Consider the following 23,934-nt stretch of genomic DNA (forward strand, 5'->3'; position numbering starts at 1 on the left):
TGTCAGCGTAAACTAAAATATCATGATATACATGCTATGTCCATGTGCTGCACTGTAAATACAACAGTGTACTCTGTTTCTGTACCTAGTAAAGGTTGTTAGCCAAAGTAGTCTGTGCTGTAATGTGCTGTTAATGCAGTATGTCCTGTTGTTGCTATGGAGACTCTTGTGCTATATTCATTAGAGATGTCTGATTGCTGTCTCCATGCATCTATTCAATATTTTGCTTCATCCACATTATAATGTACAGACAGACAGCACAGGATGTTAAATTAGTTACTAATTGCACTTTTTCTTAATGTAGTCATCAATATAATCAGACATATTTTAAAAATAATATTAGTATATACTATTAAAAATGTCTGTCTGTTCCTTCATATCTCTAGTTAGAAAGAGTTCAGGCCCAAGAAAGTATGATACTTAAAAAAAATTGACACTTACACAGTTTCAAAGCACACAGAGGATATGTAATTAACACACACACACACACACACACACACACACGCACATGCACCCACACACACACACTCTGCATGCTGCAGCTCTTTAATGCGGCACATGTGCTGTTTGTCTCAGCTATCCCTCTTGCATTCTCTATAAATCCCCCTCTTGTCTGCTTCTTTCCCCCTGAACCACACACTTCACATACACCCTGCTCGACCCTCTTCGGTGTTTCTCTCTCCCTCCTCTCCAACTCTCTCTTTCCACATTCCTTCCCACTTACTGCTGTCCCAAGGGGAGGGTGGAGGGCGGGGGTGTAGGGTGCAGTTTGGCATTGGAGGGCAAAACAGACGAAGAACAAGAGGATGAGGAGGAAGAGGAAGAAGAGCAGGAACAAAAACCCCCAATTCCCGTCCCACTGTCAAGGGGTACAGCTGAGCCAGAGGCAGGGGGCAGAGACATGGATGAGGGAATCGAAGAGGCTACGGGCAGCTGGGATTGGCTGTGGGAGGGCAAGCTTGGCAAGTGGGGTATCTGCTGTGTCTGTAACTGTAACGGCTGGGGCTGAGCAAGTAAGTGAGTCTGTATCTGCTGTTGCTGCTGTAACTGCTGTAAATTAAATGGAGACTGCTGCATGTGTTGTAAACTTTGTTGTTGTCGCAGCTGGGGGACTTGAGAGATGTGAGTTTGTTGCTGTTGTGTGTCTGCTGCCCCCACCCCGCTCCACTGCACTGCTCCTCCTCCACCCCCGTACTGAGGAGGGGGAATGGCAGAGTGGGGCACCGGAGCAGGGGCTGCTGGGAGATTCAGGGGGACTGGTGTAAACCAAGCAGAAGCATTCTGCAGGAAAAAGACATGACAATTCAATCACACACAAACATAAAACAACAGTACACATAAATCTAACTAGATGTTTCAAGCTCCAACCCACAGAGGAAAATGTAAAGACACATTATTAGCTTTTGAAAAATAAACACTCAGTTTATGAGTAAAGGATTCTGGCTTCACTTTACCTCTGCAGATTGGCCCCACCCTCCTAACTCCTGCACCTGCTGAATTTGCTTAATCTGATTAAGCGAGGGCTTTGGGGGGGTGGGACCAACAGTCTCTTTTGTCCAATCATCCACCAGTTTGTGCAATTCGTCAGTAAACGTGCTCTTTTTGTTTGCTGAGCCCTGGGACAGGGGACTGGGACCTGATGAGAAAAGGACAAGGATACTTAACTGCATGCTCTTTGAGTTTCTGAAATTTACACAACGACATGAGCTTGAAGAGATCTGTGATTAAGTTCTCAGATGCCATGATAAATCTTGATTTTTTTATTCATGCTGTTAGCTCTCACCCCTTTCAATGCTTAGTACAGTGGCGTTCTCCAGGGGGCAGTAATGAGGCAGTCTGCTCTCCTCTCCACCTGAGAAACTGCTCGACTGTTGAATGCCTGAGAGGTGATGGGGAGACAGGAGGGAAACTGTACAGCATTCTGATACAGTCAAAAATAGCACCATACATTACAGTATTATTGGCTACTGTTGTATACAAGGTGCTTAAACTGAGAACTTCTAAAAGTTAAACGGAGAAAATCTCTAATAAATATCAAGCTGTTTCAATAAATAATATGTAAAATCCGTAACTAGAAAAGTCACACTCAATCACACTGGGCCTGCTAAGAAAAGAGACAGTGTGATGGAATGTAGCCATCTACATTCCATGTTCAGAATTGTGAGTAACAATGCATGCATAACAAACACATTTGCTCAAACACTAGGAGACGAGGACAAACAGATGGTGTTACCAGGGTGTGCAACTCCGTTATTGTCCATGTGTGAATGGGGTCGAGGCCGCACCTTGGTTTTGGCGGGCCTGGGCCTGCGAGGAGAGAGGGCCGGGCCTGTGGGGGGAACGAGGGGAGGGGTGCGGGGAAGGGGGAGCGGTGGGCGCTGCTCCTTGAGAGAGCGTAGTTGTCTGTAGAGCTCCTGGAGCTCTCTGTTCTGCTGTGCCTGCAGGGAGACCACTTCTTTGATGTGTCTATGACAAAGAGAAAGACAGGCCGAGAAGGTCACACGCAATAAGAGAACAATTTCAAGCAATATGTTTCCAACACCAAAAAAGGCTGCCGGCATGTATATGATAAAAAGGTGTGTGTGTGTGAGTTTTCTGAATTTTGTCACAGATTAAGTTTACCACTACCTGATGGAACATGATAGTTAAAATTTTATGGCCTTCTGCAGGGCTCAATGATCTAAGAGAAAACACTTTCAAACACTCCCTAATTTTAGCGATATTTCCATCAGGAATATGTTTACTCACTACCCTGACTATGGTAAGGATGCCAGCAGTTGCAAATTGAAACACTTCATTAATTTAAACTGTACATGTGAATTGAATCAGATGTTTTTATATTATGTTGGTCAGTAAAATTCAGTCTCATGTACTCAAAACTAGGACCTAATATGGTTTTGTACACTGATGCCATGACTTTCAGCTGCGCAATGCTCAGGATTGGACTTTGGTGGGTATACAGTACCATTCAAAAGTTTGGACACACTTTTCTTTTTTTTTTTTTTTTTTACCATTTTCTACATTTTAGAATGATAGTAGACATCAAACTATGAAACAACACAAATGGAATTATGCACTGACCAAAGAAATGTTATAAACAAATCAAAGCTATCTTATATTTTACATTCTTCAAAATAGGCAAAAACATTTTTCATGATTGATATTTGTCTGAGTAAAAAAATCAAGCATTTAAGCATAAGTATTTAGACCAAAATGTTTTTCAATGCATGTTTCCCATGAATGCATGACTCCACACATTGTGTCTGAGATTGCGCTACCAACAGTAGTACTAGCTGGAAACCTAATTCTCTCCCCTTTCTTCTCTCCCCATCACTCACTTCTCTCTCAGCTTGTGCAACTCTCTCTTAAGCTCTTCATCCTCAAGCTCACTTTCATCATCATCATCATCACTGCTGCCGTCAGGGGAAGGGGATGAAACTCTGGTCAGGAGAGGTGGTGCAGGGGTCCTTTTCTTCTCCTCTTTCTCACCATCTTTCCCTCTACCCCTCTTCCTCTCTCCCTCGAAGTCCGGGGACACAGGTGAGCTGTCTGTCTGTCTGTCTTCGGCTTGTGCCTCGGGGTGACTCACAGAGAAACGCCCCACTTTCCTGTGGACACTACCCTGGCCTACAGTTGCCTGTTTTGTGAGGGAGCTCTCAGAGGGCTGGGCCACAGGAGTCACCTGGGAAAAACACAGATGGGGCAAAGAGACAGGTTTGAGTTAAGTTTTTTTGAACAATTCATGTGATGAACCACAGATCCAGTCATGCAGGCACATATGTAGTAGTGGATGAATCACCTGGAATCGGCCAGTACGCGAGTGGGACTGGAGAGGGGCTGTGCACTCGTTTTCCTCCTTCACATTCTGGCTAGTGGTTGCTTCTGATGAAGAGACCAAAAAGAGGGGGGGGACGAACAGCAGACACACACAAACACAAAGACACAGTCAGACAATAACACACCACACATACATGGGTAAATGGACACACACATATGGGTGGACAGGCACAAAGTTTGACACAGAAACAGACACACAGAAATAACACAGACAAACACACAAAAAAACATTAATAGAGGCTAAAACCACACATACAATGTTAAAATCACGTTAAATCACGATTTATCATCAATCCAAACACACGTATACAGACACTTATGTGACTGTGTACATGCCAAATTGCATACACACCCAATTTTTTAAGTTTACATGGTGTTTATATTTTCATAAATATACTATTCTAGTAATATCACTGTAACAGTAAATATGTCATCATCATCAACATGGTACGCTGAAAAGATTAGAAGGAATCCAGGGAATGAGGTGAGAGGGTATGAGTGATAGGAAACTGCATCAACTAAAAAACAAAAAAGGAGGGTGTATGGAAAGTGACTTCATGGGAGAGTCAAAATGTTCAACATATTCAAACCCCCCCCCCCCCACACACACACACACACACACACACACACACATCAGTAAGGCATCAGCTGCTTATGCTACAACACAAATGTGCATTCAGACCGGCAGTAATATCTTTCGTGGTGTTTGGGAATTGCCTGATTGTGTACCTTATGTATGTGTTTATAGATACATCATTCATAGATCCATTACACATAATTTTGCTACAAGATAAAGATAAATAATTGCTTCAACAATTTCTAAAGTTGTATAACACATTGTAATATTCAATGATATATCACAGTATATACACATACATTCTAAACACAAACAACATACACAAACAGAACATACATTCAACATGCATACTGTAACTATGGACAAATATCTGCACACATATAACATACCTATATGTATACATAGACAGCTATATGAAACACATCAATAGTCTAACACACTTAAATTTACACATGCAAGAAAACTGTACAAATCATAGGTAGTAAGATTAAAAGGTCCTTCCAGCCTTCCCAAAAGTGAGAGAACAGGCAGTCAGTGCAGTACACGTAGAAAGCTTAAGGCTACAGTGTATACTATAGCTAACCTCAGGGGTCTGATAAATCTACAAATTTTCACTACAATTATCAATACTGTTGTACATTAGCATCAAAAAGTAAGGCTACCCTACACTAACTACACTGTTAAAAATGACAATGGTATTCCATGTTATACACTGACTTAATAAATGTCCATTTGTAACATGAGAAAATGACTCACAGTGTAACAGTGATACATGACTACGCTGTATAAAAGTCCACATTGCCACTCCACAGAAATATTTCAACAATACACTAAATAACAGTGTATGTCTGTGTGGAGCAGCAGACCTCCAGAGTTGTAAGATGATCTAAAGGAAAACACAATGATCTTTTATGCAAATATACTACCATTTCCTCTGTTAATACCCCCACTGTTCCCACTTCTATGTGGGTAACTCATGAAGAAAAAGAATGAAATAATTTCAAAATACTGTACTGCAGTAACATTGCAACAATAAATAAAGCTATAAAAAAGGTACTCACTGTCTGAATACAAGTATGTATGATGTAGAATTATTCCAAACAATTTAAAACAAACAGAGACCATCACATTAGACAAGTAATGCCATTGCTGATAAGATTGTAATATTACCTAACAACATTAAAATTAATGACACAGATTCAAAGAATGAAACCAAATACAGACCTACCACAATAAATAACACTATAATAACACTATAACACAACCATTAAACAGTAATCTACACATAGTGTTAAAAATCATACTCCCTCACACGCCATTCTCTCTCTCTCTCTCTCTCTCTCTCTCTCTCTCTCTCTCTCTCTTTCTCTCTCTCTCTCTCTCTCTCTTTCAGAGGACACTACCTTGCTGGACTCTGGGCTTCTTGAACAAGCTGGCGGAGTGACGCAGTTTGCATGCCCAGCTTTTGAATTTGCGAGTCCAGGATTTCTTGCTAACAGGATTTCTGATACTAGGACATGTCAGGTTTAGGCCAAAATATCCACCTCCTGCATTGAGCTGCTGCTGTCCAGGCCGGAGGGGGAGTGGGTGCTGACCGGAGGGGGGCCACACTACATCTCCAGGGGTGCTGGCTTCGGAGAGAAGGGGGACAGCCTGGGGTGGAGGATGGGGGAGGGAGGGATAAGGCAAAATGGGTAAGAGTCAAAGTGAGGGTTGGATACAGTCAGAGTAACAGAGGCCATCATACAGCATAAGTATAGTATAGCAAAAGCATATATATAAACACATCTCTCTCATTAGAGAAATAATACAGAACAATATAGACAAAGTCCACACAGAAACAGACACATGTTCACATTCAGCTGTACACACACATTATTGACAGCATTACTGCATTATTGTTAGGTAGGCAAACACAATATTGCTGACGCCGTATGCTAACATGAGGAAAGGTCAGTCAGTTTGGCAGCATCATTATAACACATATAACCAGCCACAAATGTATAGTGAAAGAGAGAGCTGAAATCTCAACACAGACCAGTTCATCCTGTAATGACTCTCTGCCCACATCCACAAACCCAACTTACACAGGCTGGGGGTTCAGCAGGCGGAGGTGGGGGTGCAGCCGCGTCTCTGTGCGAGGGCACGGGGAGGGACGTAGGGGGGGGAGTGGAGGAGAGGGGTAGGGTGGTCTGCTGCTCCGCCAGCCCGGGTGCAGCTCTCTGGGACAAAGGATCCACGTCTGACACCGCCGGTTCTCCGGTCGGCTCTCTGTCCACATCAGGGGAGGTGGAGGAGGAACGGGGGGTAGAAGAAGAGGTGGAGGAGGAGGAGTGCGGGGAGGTGTCGGAGGAGGAGCAAGCAGGAGGAGGGAAGGAGGGACGACGCAAGTGCGGCTCCAATGATTCTTCCCCGCCTGCCGATGTCAAGACTGCTGACACCGAAGCGGGAGCAACGGTGGAGGCTACAGCAGCACCCCCTGCCAGTACTGCCCCACTACTGTACTCCTGATACAACAAATTCCTCAGCTTTTCATCAAGGGTTTTGATGCGGTTGTCAACAAACTCAATTTTGGGAGGACCTTCACTGTCAGATTCTGCCACAGAGGAAGGCTGAGCAGGGGAAGGGCTTAGGGTCTGGGACAAGGGAGGCAAGGGGGTCTCTGATGCACAGAGGGAAAGAGGGAGCACTTGGGCATCAGAGGAAAGGACAGTGGTGGCAGCAATACTGAGGGTGTCCTCTTTTGTGACACTGACCTCTCCTGCAGACAGCTCAGACTCAGAAAACTGCTGCTGTGTTTGCTGTAACAGTTGCTGCTGTGAAATTTGTTGCTGCAATGGCTGCTGCAGCATCTGTTGCTGTGATACTTCAGGCAGTTTTACTTGCGATGACTGCTGTAGGAAAACTTGCTGCTGTGGCTGTTCTAGGGAAATCTGTTGAGGAGGGTGCTGCTGAATCACCTGTTGTTGTTCCTGTTGCAGAATTGGCTGTTGGTGCACCATATGTGGTGGTTGCAGTAGCTCTTGCTGTGCATGCTGCATTTGTTTGCTCTGCTGTTGTTGGTATAGCTCTTGGTGTTGTTGAAACATTTCCTGTTGTGCTGACTGTTGTTGAAGGTGAGCCGTTTGTTGCTGAACTGACTGCAGCTGTTGCTGCATTTCATGCTTTTGTGGCTGTCCTGGTTGTTGCGGTAATGACTGTGGTAAAAGTGTTTGCGTTTGTTGAAATGGTTTTTGCTGTTGTAACAAAGAGTGCTGTTGCATTTGCTGAATTTGACTAGGTTGGAGCTTCTCTCTGTGTATATGCTCCTGTAATTCTGGCTGTTGCTGTTGTAATTGCTCCAGGTGTAGCTGTTGAAGTGACTGATGTAATACCTGCTGTAGATGCTGTTGTTGTAACTGCTCCCGATATAGTTTGTGTAATGACTGTTGCAATTCATGTTGGTGTTCCACCTGCATCTGTTGTTGTAGGGCTGGAGGTTGCTGTATTAGTTGAGGGTGTAGTGCCTGTTGTAGTATTTGTTGAGGCTGTACTGACTGTTGTTGTAATGATGTTTGTTGCAGTTGTATTTGTTGAGGCTGTACTGGCTGTTGGGGTATAGAAGGTGGTTGTTGTATTTGTTGAGGCTGTACTGGCTGTTGGGGTATAGAAGGTGGCTGTTGGATTTGTTGAGGCTGTACTGGCTGTTGGGGTATAGAAGGTGGTTGTTGGATTTGTTGAGGCTGTACTGGCTGTTGGGGTATAGAAGGTGGCTGTTGGATTTTTTGAGACTGTACGGTCAGCTGTCGATATATTTGTTGAGGCTGCACTGAATGTTGCTGTAAGGATAATTGTTGTTTTTGCTGTGGCTGTAATAATTGCTGTGTCTGCTGTAAGTCAGGGAGAGATGGCTGAGTCCATTGTACCTCTACTTTCTGCTGAAGTGCAAGATGTTGTGGGTATTCTTGCTTCTGCACCAGCTGCTTGGACTGCTCCAGCTGCCCTGCTATGCGCAGCTGGTCCTGGTCACTGAGGCTCACAGGGTGAGCAACAGCAGAGGGGGCGTGAACAGGAGAAGAGGGAGATTCACCCTGGCCACTCTCAGTCAGAGACGCCCCTGGAAGGGTTGTGTTTCCTGGACCTAGGGCGGCAGTGGCACAGACACTAGGGACAGGGAGTGAAGTGATGGCAGCTGTACACACAGCAGAGGTGGAAGCAGAAGTAGACACAGAGATAAGAGTGGACAGCTTGGTGTTGGAGTCATGGGCTGAAACGGACACCGTGGAACCGGAAGATGGGTCAACAGATGTTGACGCATGGGCTGGTGAGTCATAACTGACTGAGGCAAGTGGGAGAGAGGTAATTGCACTGGAGAGAAATGAGGCTGGGGTAGAAACAGAGTCAGAGGTAGTAGTGTCAGGAGCAGGGGCAGCAGTGGCTGGGGTAGACATGGAAGCAGGGGCAGAAACAGTGGAGGCAGGGATATCATAGGCAGGGAGAGAGGCACTAGCAGAGGCACTGACTCCACTGAAGGACCCTGACCGCTGGGATCCACCACTGTCTACAAGAGAGGAAGAAACAGTCACTCTCAGCATTGTCAGGTATCATCAACATCAACACCATCACCAACACCAACACTAAGTCTATGAATTACATGCTGCAGATATAAAACATTCCTACCTCTCTGAGGGTCCTTGTCTGTCGGCTGCAGTGTGGGGTGCTCTCCAGCAGAAGGAGGTGTGGATGCTCCCTGGTTGGAAAGGGAATCTCTGTGCCGAATTGTCTGGTTGATGAAGAATCGCCAGCGTCCCACAGGGGAAGCCTGGGGTGCCGAATCCACTAAGGATGGAGGTGAGACACACAGGTGAAGGATGTAAAGACAACAGCTGTATACCGCTGTATCTTTACCGCATACCAGTGAACATAATAAAGATTGCGCAACTTTCCATAAAATATAACCATTGTAATTTTGAAACTAAAAAATGGCTTATTACAGACCCTCATATACCCCTTTTCCACCAACACGAACTAAGTGCTAGTGCTGGGCTGGCGCTAGTGCCAGTTTGGAATTGCTTCAACTTGCAAACCTAAGAACCGGTTTGCTTTTCCACGGGCTAGAGAGCCCCCATGGAGCCACGTCATTACGTCACTGTATACGTCTCCGCTTTCCCGCTAGCGCCAAGCTACCAGTGGTGGCTGGTGAGCTGGAAACAGGGGAACCCCAAACGCTACCTTCAGTAGCAGAGCGAGCGAGGGGGCAGAGGGTGCGCCTGCCCCGGGCCCACAGTTCTGCCCAGTAACAAAGGGGCCCACCTTAGGCTGACTGAACATGCATTTTTGTTGTTTAGTTTAATATATTGAATAAAGTTTTTTTGTGTGTCTTTATTGCCGCAAAATATTTGCCGCAATATTTAGCTATTTTGAATGAGCAGAGACACAATAGTTACAGAAAACTTTATTCGCTGTCCAGTATCCTTGTGTATTTAAAACATAAACACGCGGTATTTAAAAATGGTCCACGAGAAATAGCACACCTCATTGTAATCCGCATTTCTCTCCGTTTCGCCCTTCCGTCTCTGTAAATTTCCCCTTGGATCTGTCTTGCATCTCCATACAGCCTATAATGGAGGTTATGCACTGACGGGTTTCCTGACATTTATATGTACCTGATTTTGACGCCGGGGAAATACACAAAGCAAAGCCTGAAGGCATACAAAAGCCGGGACATTCTAAAACGCTTAACGTGGCTTAATGTTCCAAAACTGCGATCAATGATCAAATGATAAGGCTTCGTAGCTTAATTTTCCAAACAGCAATCAACTAGGCCTAACAAAGCAAAGCAAACTGAGAGGACAGCGCTTAACTACCATATTCCTTCGGATTTTAGTTTTTGCTTTTTTGATAGGAGATGGTGTTTACGACATGTGAGATATCAGACAAATTTGGTGATCATTAATTGGATGCTATTTTGGAACATTAAACCACGTTAAGCCTTTTCCCTTACAATGGGCGTGCAATGGAGAGGAAACGCTTGTTTGTAAGATATGTAAGAAAGAATATGTAAGAATGTAAGATAATGTCCATACTCATCAGGATTTCGGTTTTTGATTTTTTGACAGGTGGAAGTGTTTATGACAAGAGATGTCTGAGAGAAATTTGGTGATCATTGATCGCTGCTTTGGAAGATTAAGCGACGTTAAGCTGTTTCACGTTAAGCGTTTTAGAATGTCCGCAAAAGCTTGGTCATACTTCAAGGCTGGATTTGTTGGCGAAATTAAAGTGAGGAGGACACTAATGGATATTCTGGTTGTATGTGGACAGATTTGTACAAATATTTTTATTACAACTTTTATATGGAAAGCTGTAAGCTACACGTTTCGGTGCCTGGATTCCGGTTGTTTCTGCGAATTGCAGCGATCCATTTGCTTCTCTTTTCTTTAGCTTTTGACAGTCTGTAAAACGATAGCTCCGATTTCTTGTTGAATCTATTTGTACAGTCAATCGCACAACAGCTCTTTCCCATTTTAGATGTGTTTTTTTGTGTTTTCACGGCATTCGAGCTGAACACTAACGCTGCCAATCAGTAAGTCTTTCTGCCACTCAGTGGGTGTAACCCGCAGTGACTCCGCTTATTGTGATGTCACATGCACAACCTCTATTGGCTGTACAAGGGCCCACTACGAGTCCTCGCCCCCTCTGCAATGAGCCATCGGCTCTGCCCCTGGCTACCTTTAAATCTATCATTACTTTCAACCTGTTCCCCTTTATCCTCCTAAAACAAATAATACACAGAATAATCGACACCAATCGCATAAATGATTATGCTCACGAAACACCACAGATTGTCTGTAGGTTGTGTGCTTGCGAAAGCTACAACGTGAGATTGTTTATTTAACAAGGATGATATTTAATGAATTAAATTACGTTAAATGCTCATGATTCATCACAGCTTTTGTGAGGTCTGTGTTCTAAACGTTATTGTTCATTGCACTCAACCTAACCTAAAAGTTTATTCTCAGTTATTTAAATCAATTTAACTAAATTTAGCTCCGATCTGTAATTTGAATTTTGTAACACAAGAAAGCTATAATGTGACACATTTAAGAGAAAGCTCTGGGATTAGGTGCCACTTAATTATTCAAATTGCCGTCCTTGTTAATTAAATAATTTCATACTGTAGCTTTCGCAATAGCACATAAATTTCAGACAATCTGCGGTGTTTCGTGAGCATAGTGTTTTGCTAGCTTGCAGCCGCCACTGCAAGCTAGCGGGAACAAACAACAACAAAAACAAGAGAACAGTGCTTTAAAAAACAAACCTGTCCACTACACTTTATACAATATTAGTCTTTTGTGAAGCCAAATGTTAAGTGAAATTGGTAGGTGAGTCAATGGCAATGTTAGAAAGTAGCTAATGTTAGCTACTGTTACCAAGGTTAGGTCAGCTGGCTAGCTAGCTGTTGGTCAGCTAACATTACCCAAGCAAGCATAGCTACTAATTTCTCACATCAATGATAAGAACATCGAACGTAACATTGATGTGAGAAATTTTTTAAATGGCGGTTACAAAGTTTTGTTGGTCTTATTGGTCGCAATAATCCCACCCCCAGCTCCTGACGTAGCGGTGCTTTGAATTTAGACCAGCTAATTGTTGGTGCCGCTCTTGAACCAGTTTTCGTGGCCGAGGGCCGGTGCTTTGGCTGTTGAAACGTGAAGAACTGGTTAAAGATTAGGCACCGGCTTCAAACCAGCCCTCGAAATGCGTTGGTGGAAAAGGGGCAACACTGGCCCACAAATAAGCAAGCAGCATTGTATAAAAAGTTCATATCTTTACAATGTTCTATCAAATTGCTAAAACAAACATCTTACATATCCTGACATCCTAATTTTACTGGTGATTTGTCCAGGACTGATGCTGAGATATCTGTTGAGAGTCAATGCACATGCATACTCACATACAGAGAGCTCTGGGTCTGGGTCATCCCACCCATCTGATTTCTATTACAGTGAGGGACAACAGAGTGGGTAAGAGTAAGGGGTCAAAGTGAGAACAGTCATAAAAATTGCACTCACTGCTGGGTGCTGCAGGAGTGCTCACATGCAGCTGCTCCATGGAACCAGTCTGAAACAGTGATGGAAACAGGGACACAGATAGATGTTAGAATAGCATTTAAACATAACACATTTTTTACAAGAAGTGGTATAAAACACCGACCTGTGGCTGGGTATGTAGGATTTCCAGAGCTCTCTTCACGATTGCCCTCAGCTCCTCCACAAACTTCTCTTTTTCTGACTCCAAGACAAAATCCTCCTCCACCTGCAGAGTCAGGCATCAAATAGAATGACTCCATCTCTCACATGTACACTATCACAGCAATTTTAAACATACACACACATTTCCACAGCTGCTCACCATGTAGTCTGCAATGTCTTCAGGAGCATCCCCCTCAGCGTCAAATTTGAAGGTGACCATCTTGTTACTGTGGGTCTCCAGCTGACATTCCACCATGTTGTCTCCACTGCTGGACACCTGGGCAGGGGGGGGTGAGGGGGGTTGAGCATGACATGAGTGTATGTGTGCACGAGAACAAGTATGTGTGTAAAAGAGTTTGTGAATGTGTGTATGCAAGTGTTTGTGTGTGTGTGTGTTTATGAGTGTGAATACCTGGAGCATACACAGTTGAAAGTGTGTGCCCTTGTCAGCTCTCTGGTAGGAGGACCTCCTCTGCGATTTAACCCTCTCCAGCTTCCCATTGGCTAAGAGCAGCTGAGATTCCTCTCCATTGGGTATGGGTAGCTGGGATTCCTCTCCATTTGCTGGAGCAGAACTAAGAACAAATGGAGGAAAAGCTTGGGTAAAGGTTATAAAATACTAGGTAATACTGCAGTGCTGTCTTTCATCTGTTCATTTAGAGAGTAGGGTTCAAGGGGACAAACCCTTTCCAGTAGGATATGGGTGACAGGCAGAGCTGAGACTGACCGTCCAACCCCAAAGGAAAACACAGACACTGCTCAGCCCCAATAAACTTTCATGAGTTTGTCACATATAAGAAACATTTAAGAAAGCAAGTAAACAGTGAATAAAAACATTACAATACTGCAAGTAGATGCATCATAAAGGTTAAGCTGTACCACTTGATATTTAGAGAACTGGACCAGCATATTTGTGTGTCATTTCACCTCTCATGCAGTTTAATATTTCAATAAAAGCTCTGGAGGCAGGAGCAATAATTCAGTAATGAACAAAGAGATAACAGTGAACAAGCTGCAAAATTATTACTACTACACAATAGTCCCAGCTTTGAACAGAGTTAGCAACATTCTTCTTTAGCACCCAGTTCTTTAACCACTATAGCACATGGCAGGATACATACCTGGATGAAGAGTGTCTGTCAGTGCTGGAAAGGTCCTGACTCTCCTTCAGCATTACACAGAAACAGATATACAAACAGAGGGAAATACAGACAGGAAGAAAAACAGACATACACAGAAAACACCATAAACGCACACAGACACAAACACACAAACACACCACAAAAATTAGTTGCACAGCATAACTAATTGTGTTTAAAAGGGGAGAACTGAAAGGCAAAATGCTAATTTACAATGTCTCAGCCAAGAGGACAGTATAGGCAAAAAACTAAAATGCAAATAATTTACTTAAGATAAAGTTAATGTGATTTAGCGAGTGTTACAGTGTGTAACAGTTAGAAAAGCAATGTAGGTTATTTACTGTGATAGAAGATAAATACTATACAGACATTTATGTTTAAAATAAAAATAAAAATGTAAGTATTGGGTCAATTCAAATAGCATGGCTGTTTTTATTTGTATGTCTGAGTGCACTGCCCACTTCTATATGTATGAAAATGAGAGGGGATATGTCATTGTATGTTAGCTTTTTCAGTACGCGACTTTGAACATGTGCAGACACATAGGTTGTGTGACAGAGCACAGTGGGACAGTGGGTAAGTGAACAAGTGTGCTGTCTGTGCTTCTGTACCTGAGTGGTGCACAGCAAGGTGGGGTCACAATCTGGCAACGAGGTCAGGGGCAGCAAGGGGCAGTTAGAGCCAGAGGACTGCAAAGCAGAGACAGGGGGAGGGGAGATGGGGGCAACAGCTTCAGTTGTCCCTGGCTGGGGTAACTGCATCTCTAATGGAAGAGGGGCAGCAGGAGGGAGGGAGGACAGTGTGGCAGAGGTGTAGGATGATATATGAGAGGGACTGGGGGGTTGCTGTGGGGAGTGAAAAGTAGCAGGAGGGGATGGCATCCGTTCTGCTTTTCCTGCCACATCTGACTGAGTCTGTGTCTGACAGTGTGTCTGTGACTGGGGATGTGTCTGAGTGTGAGTGTGTGCCTGCGCATGTGCACTTGTCTGAGTGTGCGTATGTGCAGGCACAGTATGCTGCAGTTGGTGCTGTGGAGAGAGAGGTGGACCTACTACTACCTGACTATACAGGGGAGTGGGAAATTTAGTCTGGACCTGGGGCAACTGATTCAGCATATGGGTCTGAGTAGCTGGATGAGGCAGCTGACGAGGGCCAATGTGGGGCTGACATGGAACTTGAATGTGATCGTGAGGAACTTGAGCTTGAAGCTGCAGTTTTTGTTGCAGAGTCACAGCCTGATGCAGCTGCTGTTCATACTGTTGTGGCAGGGGTTGCGGCAGCTGCATGGTCTGGATCACTGGTTGTCCTGATGTACCTACAGGTGGTGTAGGTGTCACAGTCTGTGTAGGCATCTGGCCCTGTGTCTGAATCTGTGTCTGTCCGGCCTGCTGCATGTGTTGAGGGGTAGACGGCAGGGAGGTGGGGCCCATCGCTGCGGTAGCAGCAGAAATGGGAGGCTGTTGTGACAACATCCTCTGCTGATAATGCAACATTGCCTGCTGTTGAGAATTCTGACTGAGGTCTTGTACTGACTGCAGGAGCTGTTGTGTGGGAAGTGAGGAGGGGGTATGCTGTGTTGGCAGTAGGCCAGCTGAAGGTTGGGGTTGGACTTGAGGTTGAGTTTGTACTGGTACTTGAACATGTGGCTGTACTATGCTCTGAGAGTGGATCTGGCCATGAATGGGGGCCACTCTTTGGGCTTGAACTGGTGGCTGAGTCTGAGTTTGGAGTGGTACTTGGCATTGCAGCTGTATTTGAGGTTGAATTTGACCTTGCAGTGGAACCTGGCACTGGGAATGGACGTGGGGTTGAATTTGAATTTGAAGTGGGACTTGGCCCTGCGGCTGTATCTGAGTAAGTGATTGAGTTGAGGCCAATGGCTGAGATGGAATCTGAGGCTGAGTGGATGCATGCGACTGCATTTGAGTTTGCATCTGGGGCATTCCCTGCTGAGACTGAGCCTGTATTTGAGGAATATGGGGTGTGGCTTGGGCCTGCAGTTGAGTTGGGACTGGTGGTGTGGCCTGAGCCTGTATTTGAGGCATGTCCAGTTGTGGTACAGGCTGGACCTGAATGTTAGTTTGTATTTGGGGTATGACCTGTTGGGGTATAGCCTGGGTCTGCATTTGAGTTTGTATTTGGGATGCACCCTGCTGTTGTATGCCCCGGACCTGGGCCTGGGCCTGAGTTTGTATTTGGGATGTTCCCTGTTGGGGTACCGTCTGGCCCTTTATTTGAGCTTGTATTTGGGATGCACCCTGTTGGGGTACAGCCTGGGTCTGCATTTGAGTTTTTATTTGGGGTGTGCCCTGTTGGGCTACAGCCTGGGCCTGTATTTGAGTTTGTATTTGGGATGCACCCTGTTGGGGTACAGCCTGGGTCTGCATTTGAGTTTGTATTTGGGACGCACCCTGTTGGGGTATAGCCTGGGCCTGTATTTGAGTTTGTATTTGGGATGCACCCTGTTGGGGTACAGCCTGGGTCTTCGTTTGAATTTGTATTTGGGGTGTGCCCTGTTGGGGTACAGCCTGGGCCTGTATTTGGGGCATGCTGTGCTGGGGATCCTGTATTTGATGTGGGACCTGTGCCAGTGACTGAGTATGAGTTTGAGTTAATGGCTGGATTTGACCTTGGATCAGAGTCTGTTGGACTTGGGGCTGCAACTGATTTTGAGCTTGGTTTGGGGTCAGAGTCTGGTTTGAGACCTGCGACTGGAGATGTAGTGGGACCTGGCCCTGGGGGTGAACATGCACCAGACCCTGGCTTTGGACCTGGGCCTGAATTTGAGGTTGTATCTGACTCTTGTGTGGGTCTGGTGTCTGTGCAAGGGCCTGGGCATGGCGTGGGATTTGACCTGTGATCTGTGTGACCTCTGTAGGGGCTTGAGCCAAGAGGGTGAACTGGGACTCAGCCAAGAGGTAAGCTTCCCGTTGCTGTATTAAAACCTGCTGTTGTAGCTGCTCAATTTGTTGTCGCTGTGTAAACACTGCCTGAGGTTGCTGTAATAACATTGCTTGTTGTTGCTGTGAGAAACCTGACTGTTGTTGATCCATTTGTTGCTCCTGGATCAAAACTTGTTGGTCAGATTGCTGCAGTGATGTGGCATCTTGTTTTTCTCTCTGATGCTGTTGTATCAAGGCTGGTTGTTGCGGCTGTTGGTCCATCTGTTGTTGTAATAAAGCTTGTTGCTTCTCCACCTGTTGTAATAAAGCTTGTTGTTGCTGCTGCTCCATTTGTTGTTTTAATAAAGCTTGTTGTTGTTGCTGCGCTACCTGTTTTTGCTGCAATAAAACCAACTGTTGCTCCATCTGTTGTTGTTGTAATACAGCTTTTTGTTGCCGTTGCTCACGTTGTTGTTGCTGTATTAAAGGCTGTTGTTGCTGCTGCTCCACCTGCTGTTGCTGCATTAAACTCTGTTTTTGCTGTTGGTCTACCTGTTGTTGTTGTTGTAATAAAGGCTGTTGTTGCTGCTGCTCCACCTGTTGTTGCTGTTGCTCTGCCTGTTGTTGCTGTAATAAAGCTGACTGTTGCTGTTGCTCCATTTGTTGTTGTAATAAAGCCTTTTGCTGTTGCTCTGCCTGCTGCACATAAATTTGCTCAAATGACTGTGAATGTATTTGAGGTTGCTGCTGTTGGGGCTGTGACAAAGCTGTGTATGGCTGCTGTGTTGAACTTGTGTGTTGTTCAAGTAGCGGAACTGCAGCTTGTGGCTGCTGTGTCAGTGTTGCTGCTTGCAATTCTACAGGTTGCGGCTGTGGCTGCTGTGATAAGGAGGCCATTTGTTGCTGTTGCTCTGCCTGAGCCTGCTGAGTCAGACCCACTTGCTGCTGAGGCTGTAACAGAGCAGCTTGCTGTTGCTCTGTCTGATGCTGTAAGGCTGCGTGCTGTTCTATCAGTGCCTGCTGTTGTTGTGCCAGAACTTGCTGATGGATTAAAGCAGGTTGCGTTTGCTGTGGTATCAAAGGTGTGTGCAACAGTTCGGGTTGTTGTAAAGGGTTGGCATTTGACTGGGGATGTTGTTGGAGAGGAGTGATATCTCCTACCCCTCCCTGGGCCACATAGGTCAGCTCACCAGGATCTCCAACAGAGACTGGAGCAGGAAGGTGGACATTACCAGGGGTCTGGGGTGAGACTGGGGGTAGGAAAGGCTGTGAGGGGGCAACTGGAGGGAGAGATAGGGCAGTTTCTCCCTCTGTATGGCATGGCTAAGGGATTAGGGAAAATGGAAGGAGAGGAACAGGAGGGAATTATGGAGATGAGGCAGAGAGTGGAAATGGTGAATGGAGTGGTAATATGGAGTGGAGAGATTGAGGGATTTAATTTGAGGGAGGGAACAGAAAGAAAGCAAGAGTAAGCATTAGCATAAGGCACTGATTACCAAAGGAGAGAAGATAAAATTTCAGATTGCTTATTTAAGATCTTAAAGCACACAATGCAAACATAATCAATGAATCTTGGCTTGAAAAATATATTTGCATATACGTTATTCCATTTCAACCTAAATGTTTTCATTATTGAATTAAAAATGATATATCTTAGCCTAGCCATCAGTTTTATGTCCATGTACCCACACAATACAACCCGACAACACTGCTGTACTAATTTTGCACCACCCCAACTTAATTTACAATTTGATTAAATTTTACAGCATGAAGCTTGCTTTATAAAACAATGGCTAAGTGACAAAGTAGTTTTTGTGAAGAAAATGGCAAATTATATAAATAACTGCAGAAGCAGTTACCGCTTGTTTGTAAGTTCACATGGATCTCCACTTTAAGCACTGAGACCCTTTAACAATTAAAACAAATAATATGCTGCAGGGGCATCAAGGAAAACCGGAATTTAACTTTCCATGATGTATGACAGGAACACCTGCTTTTCTTACCAGGGAGAGATAAGAATGTGTGTGTGTGTTTCTGTGTGTGTGTGTTTTCCATATGTAATCAGAATGTTAATCATTTTATCAGTCAACAGAAAACAGTAAGAACAAGATCTTTTCTTTTAGAAGGCGCCTTTACCCTAATACTGTTATCTGTACTATATGTACTATCTGTACTATACTATTAACATTCCCATATAGGGCATTAACAAACAGACATGCAGCCTGGAAGAGTACATCTGTTTCAGGAAAACACTAGAGGTTCAGATACAAATGACAGGAGAGAGAAGGACAGACTCAAAAACAGCAGAAAATTACTTTACATACGTTTTACCATGAAAATGCAGTGTGAATATTTTTTACCTGTGAGTATTGTTGGGGTAACCCTGGTGACACCTGTGTCATCATGGCAACAGGCTGAGTTAAGCTCTGGCCAATGTGGCCGGGAGCTATGCTGGGAATCCCACTACTTTGACCAACAGGCACATTATGAACTCCTCCGCTCTGACCCACTAGGAGCATCTGTGGGTGGGAGATGCTCCCTACGCTCTGCACTGCCTAATAAATAGAAGTACCAGCCTTATTTCATAAATTTGAAATAATACAAATATAATATTAGAACTTTACATACCAACAGGAAGAAACCATACCACATTACAGCACAATGTAGTTGTCCCAATCAGTTTTGCATTCAAACTGGTGAAATTTATAAATATATATGCACAGTAGGTAATCAAGTTTCCCAAATGGTATTGAATCAAAGAAGGAGTAATAAAAGGTATACAGGTTAAAATTTCACACAAATACATGGGAGAGTTAAGTGATGAAGTCATGCCGACCTTTGTGTTCAGTCACCCATGCATTTTATCAGTCTGCAAGAGAAAGAAAGACAAAGACATAGTGCAGTGACTCACAGAAGTAGCAGTGTGATAGCTGGATTTAACATTTGTGTATGGGAGCCCTTGATGCATCCCAGACTCCCCCTGTGTTGAGAAGACTTGGTTTGGTCCACTAGCCATGGACTCACAGCTGACAGAAGGCATGCTCTCCCCCTCTGAAAAAGAGATACAGAGATGAGCAAACAAATACGTTTTAGAAAACTATCAATCACAGAAAATACAAATCAAAGAGAAATCTGCTGTGTCACTAAAGCCTCTTAAGATGGGCACAAGGTAACTGATTAAGCAGTGATGAAGTGATTAACCAACAAATCAAAATTTTTAATTTTGCTTTCCACCACTTTCTTGTCTGGCTAATTTCATTTTAAATTTACATTGGCTATAATTTTTGTAAACAGAACTTTCTAAAATACAGTCCATCCACAGATTTCCATTAAGATTAAACAGGAACCATAAGGGGATTTTATTTGGCCACAACACAACAGGCCACATGTATCAACCGTGCGTATGCACTAAAATTGTGCTGAGCATAAAACGGTATTTATGAAAAGATACTTCCCGGGAAAACATGCGCATGGTCTCGAGGTGGCGTACGCATAAAATTCGTAATTTGCAGATTGGCGACACCAAGAGGAACTAATGGTGATACAAGTAAATGGGTTTTGTGTCAATCATTGATGAGTGTTGTCATGCCATGCCCGGCGCCAGGATGAAGTGACTGAGGGGGCAGTTAAAAATGGTGAGGGGGCAAATCTTTTTATATAGTAAAACAGTAGGTTATCATCCTGCTATGTCTATTTCTGCATTTTTTTTCATAGTGGCATTTTGACTAGATGCGAACAATTCGCTACCTTACTTTTCCATGTGTTTGTGCATCATGGCCATAATATGAAATAGGAATATTTGGGGCAGATTGCCAGGTCACCACCTAAAATTGGTCTGGTGGTAGACTTAATGAAATTGATTGATTTAACCATGCAATAGCCTCTGAAAGGCTAAATAGCAACAACACAAAACTACTGTTTCAAAATCAAATAATACATTTATTTCACAGCAGTGGTGAAGCCAGTATTAAACCTGAGTGTCCTTGCACAATTTAGGGAATCAGAGCACACGGAACGTAGGTCTACAAGATGCAAAATGATAGAATTTATGAACAATTCTAACCTAAAATCAACAAAATAATAGCCAACAGCGTCAGGGACATTAAGTAAAAAAAAAAAAAAGATCAGATTGTTTTGTCTGTCTTTCTGCTCATGCCATGCAGCTCTCTTACTCTCTCTCTCTCTCCCTCTCCCTCTCTCTCATTGACTTAAACTTCACTTCCATGTCGTTTCCAACGAGTATTCCAACGTTTCCAATATTTTTGTTGTTTTTGCTATTTTTCTATAGGATACATAAAACTTAAACTGCGGGGGGCAGAACATACAACTGAGGGGGCAAAGCCCCCTCTTGCCCCCCCATGGCGCCGGGTGCGGACACACTGGTCCTGTGTGCGCTTATTTGTTTCTTTGGCCTCTCTTTTAAAAGCCGACCTCTTCTTCTTCACCTCCTCCACAGTACGCACCTGTGGTGAAACTGCATACATAGCAGTCACCACTTTCAGCCACTCCACATTTTGAAATGCTACTAGTCTGGCCTCCAAAAATGACATTTTTTCTCCTCTCCACCTCATCAACCATCACCTTTATCTCTGTGTCCGAATAATTTCTTTTCTTACGTCCTGCCATTGATCCTCAACATCAATCTCTGCATTTCGCTCAGATTTACCTGGGATCTTTAATATGCTAATTCGACTAATTAAAGGAGTGTCTCGGTCCATATAAGAACAATTGTGGGAGTGGACGTTAAGCGCGTTCATGTGCACATAATCTCACGCTGACTCGATTTACGTTCAGATTTATGAAGACAATTAGACAATTAGGTAACTCTGACGAAAAACCTCCGTACACAAATTGTGGGATTCCGCGTATACATGTTCCTACGGCAAGTTGTATACAAAGATTGATACATATGGCCCAACATGTAACATTTTGTGTGATGTTATTTGAAATAGCCAGGAACAGACAGCTGTCAGGATTTCAGCCTGAGCCCCAGTTTCTCCCTGTCTGTCTGTGTGGGTGTGTCTTTTTTTTTTGGACTTGTCTATAATAGCAGTTTTGTAGTGCCTGTATTGTCTGCGCCTGGGTCCTTTCCCCACAAACCCTGACAACAGCTGATTAAGTGAAATGTAATGTAGAAGGTATAACTTTAATGATAAAGTTTATTATACTCCATGTTTTCATACCCCGATTAAATGCCAAAAGCATGATTAAATGGTACCAAAAACATGACGTAAGATATTAAAATGGATGTTTTTTTCCTGCTAGAAAACATATGTATTAAATGATATACTTTATTCTTATTAACATTGCACAGAGCAAAGTCATATTGTTTCCAGATAATAAACTGTATGCCCCTGGCCACACTCCCATTAAATGTCATGTGAAAAGCTATATATTTTACAGACACAAACACCTCTTTTGGTGGTTACCTGTGAGGCCAGTGGTTGCAACACTGTGCATCTGCTGCAGTCTGATGTGCTGGTCCATGTCTGGCAGCTCTTCAGAGTCCCCTTGTCCTCCTGTTGCTCCAGCAACCTGAGAGGAGGGGTGAGGACACTGACAGGATGGAAGGGTGGAGGAGTCTCTCCTTTCCTCAGGACCATACTGCAGCAGTTGCTGCTGACGCCTCTCGCGGGACCTCTTGATGAGAGTGACTCTGTCGCGGATGGACTTGCCCACCACTTTAGCATCACTCTCATGGAAAAAACCAGATTTTACCTGGGACAGGGTGAGGAGGAATGAGAAGGGGGTAGACAAGAGGGGTACTTGATGAAATAGATCATGTACTTCATGTGATTTCATCCTCTTCTGATTCGCCCCTCGAGATCTTTACCACATACAATTCCTACAGAGCCACTACATAGCATGTGCTTTCCCTTTCCTTCTCAACTTATCAATCTTAAACTCGCTTTCTTGCACCTCATGTTTTCAGTTTCACCTGTCCCAATATCTCCACCAAGCCCTCCCCCATTCTTACCATCTCCAGTGCAACTTCTTCTGCGCTGTCATTCTCCAGGTCGTAGCTGAATTCTATGGCTTCGTTGTCCTTGTGTTTGCCCTTCAGTTTCTTAGGCTCCTCCACCCAGATGCGTAGTGCCAGGCAGTCCTGGAGACCTGTGTCCTCCTCCGCTAGTTCAACCCGCACCCCAGTGTCTTCACCAAAGAATGCATGAGTCAGCAGGTCCCGGATTGACAGTCTATGGAGAAAAGGGATTCACTGTGTTAGATCCTAATAACTGGGTTGGGATGTAGCAGTTATACATAAATTCACATTCAAGTTAAATCATAAAGTCTCAACTTTGATAACAAGCACTGACTCAAATCCTGTTGCACCAAAACTACTTACATTCTTAAATAACTAGTGTACACTAGTGTAAATCTAGTTAAATAATAAGAAATGGTTGCAGAGGATGATGTTTCAGTGTGCTGGTATCCAACTGTGATGGATTTTGATGATTACATCTTGTGTAAAATTTTCAAGAAAACAAATGTTGGCAGCTGATTTGAGGATGTAGCTGGCTAGCTACTATTGTAGGTAACTATTCAATATATTGGTATCATGGATTAACCAGACAGCTACAATACTTCCCAAGTACCCAGCTGTAAATGTGTCCTACTGTAAACAGCCTTCACTTCCCCATACAAGGTAAAGGTACATATTGGTAAAATTGTTCATTTGAGGGCTAGCTTATTAGTGTATTACTGAACCTCTGACAGCTTATGACATAGCTATCTTGCTAGCAAACAAACATTAGCTACAGTAAATCTTGTTTTCCAGCCTCTATGCCCACTATTTTTATATATTATTAGTATGATAAATACATTCAACTCACAATGTTTCAGGAAATCAAGTTAACAATATGAAATGATCACAAAACTATATTTCCTGAAAAATAATGCTGACAAGAAAACAAAGATATTTTAACATATTAATTGATTAATTGATGAAGTTTTATTTTCTTTTTCTTTCTCATCAAACCCACTAGCCTTCCCAACATACATGATGTACCACAGGTCTGAGTGCCATATTAATTTTGTGGCACGTAGGCTTTTATGTGCATTGGAATATTTGTGTCTATGTGGTGCATTCACGATTACCCCTCCTTGATTGTACGTTATGGTTGTCTGTGTCTCTGCCGTTATTGTGTCTGTCTGCCGTCCACGCGCTGTGGATTGGCAGCGGGTGCAGTTGGGGAGCTCGGGCTGGGTTCTTGAGTTGGAGACGAGACCGCTGAAGTTCCAGCCCAGCTCACCGCTGAAACGTTTGT

The 23,934-nt window shown here is 43.8% G+C and overlaps 1 protein-coding gene across 3 annotated transcripts in view; it reads right to left on the reverse strand.

The window, feature by feature from the left end:
* Positions 1–489: 489 nt before the first annotated feature.
* Positions 490–23,934, reverse strand: part of si:dkey-151g10.3 (serine/threonine-protein kinase WNK2) — a 69,714-nt gene continuing 46,269 nt past the window's right edge. The window contains exons 7-25 of one of the 3 annotated variants that reach the window (XM_036532623.1): positions 22,644–22,863; positions 22,096–22,384; positions 19,578–19,717; positions 19,027–19,221; positions 14,396–17,989; positions 13,767–13,810; positions 13,058–13,220; positions 12,806–12,922; positions 12,608–12,709; positions 12,466–12,514; positions 9,074–9,232; positions 6,502–8,954; positions 5,959–6,067; positions 3,800–3,882; positions 3,339–3,682; positions 2,234–2,466; positions 1,784–1,879; positions 1,455–1,636; positions 490–1,281 (exon numbers count right to left, since the gene is read on the reverse strand). In XM_036532623.1, the coding sequence (XP_036388516.1) occupies positions 721–1,281; positions 1,455–1,636; positions 1,784–1,879; positions 2,234–2,466; positions 3,339–3,682; positions 3,800–3,882; positions 5,959–6,067; positions 6,502–8,954; positions 9,074–9,232; positions 12,466–12,514; positions 12,608–12,709; positions 12,806–12,922; positions 13,058–13,220; positions 13,767–13,810; positions 14,396–17,989; positions 19,027–19,221; positions 19,578–19,717; positions 22,096–22,384; positions 22,644–22,863 (9,133 nt within the window). In that variant the 3' untranslated portion in view covers positions 490–720. Of the gene's footprint in view, positions 1,282–1,454; positions 1,637–1,783; positions 1,880–2,233; positions 2,467–3,338; positions 3,683–3,799; positions 3,883–5,817; positions 6,068–6,501; positions 8,955–9,073; positions 9,233–12,465; positions 12,515–12,607; positions 12,710–12,805; positions 12,923–13,057; positions 13,221–13,766; positions 13,811–14,395; positions 17,990–19,026; positions 19,222–19,577; positions 19,718–22,095; positions 22,385–22,643; positions 22,864–23,934 lie in introns of all 3 variants that reach the window. The other 2 variants (XM_036532622.1, XM_036532624.1) reach the window with 2 other exon arrangements.

This window comes from Megalops cyprinoides, chromosome 7, assembly GCF_013368585.1.
Source record: "Megalops cyprinoides isolate fMegCyp1 chromosome 7, fMegCyp1.pri, whole genome shotgun sequence".
Classification (NCBI taxonomy): Eukaryota; Metazoa; Chordata; class Actinopteri; order Elopiformes; family Megalopidae; genus Megalops; species Megalops cyprinoides.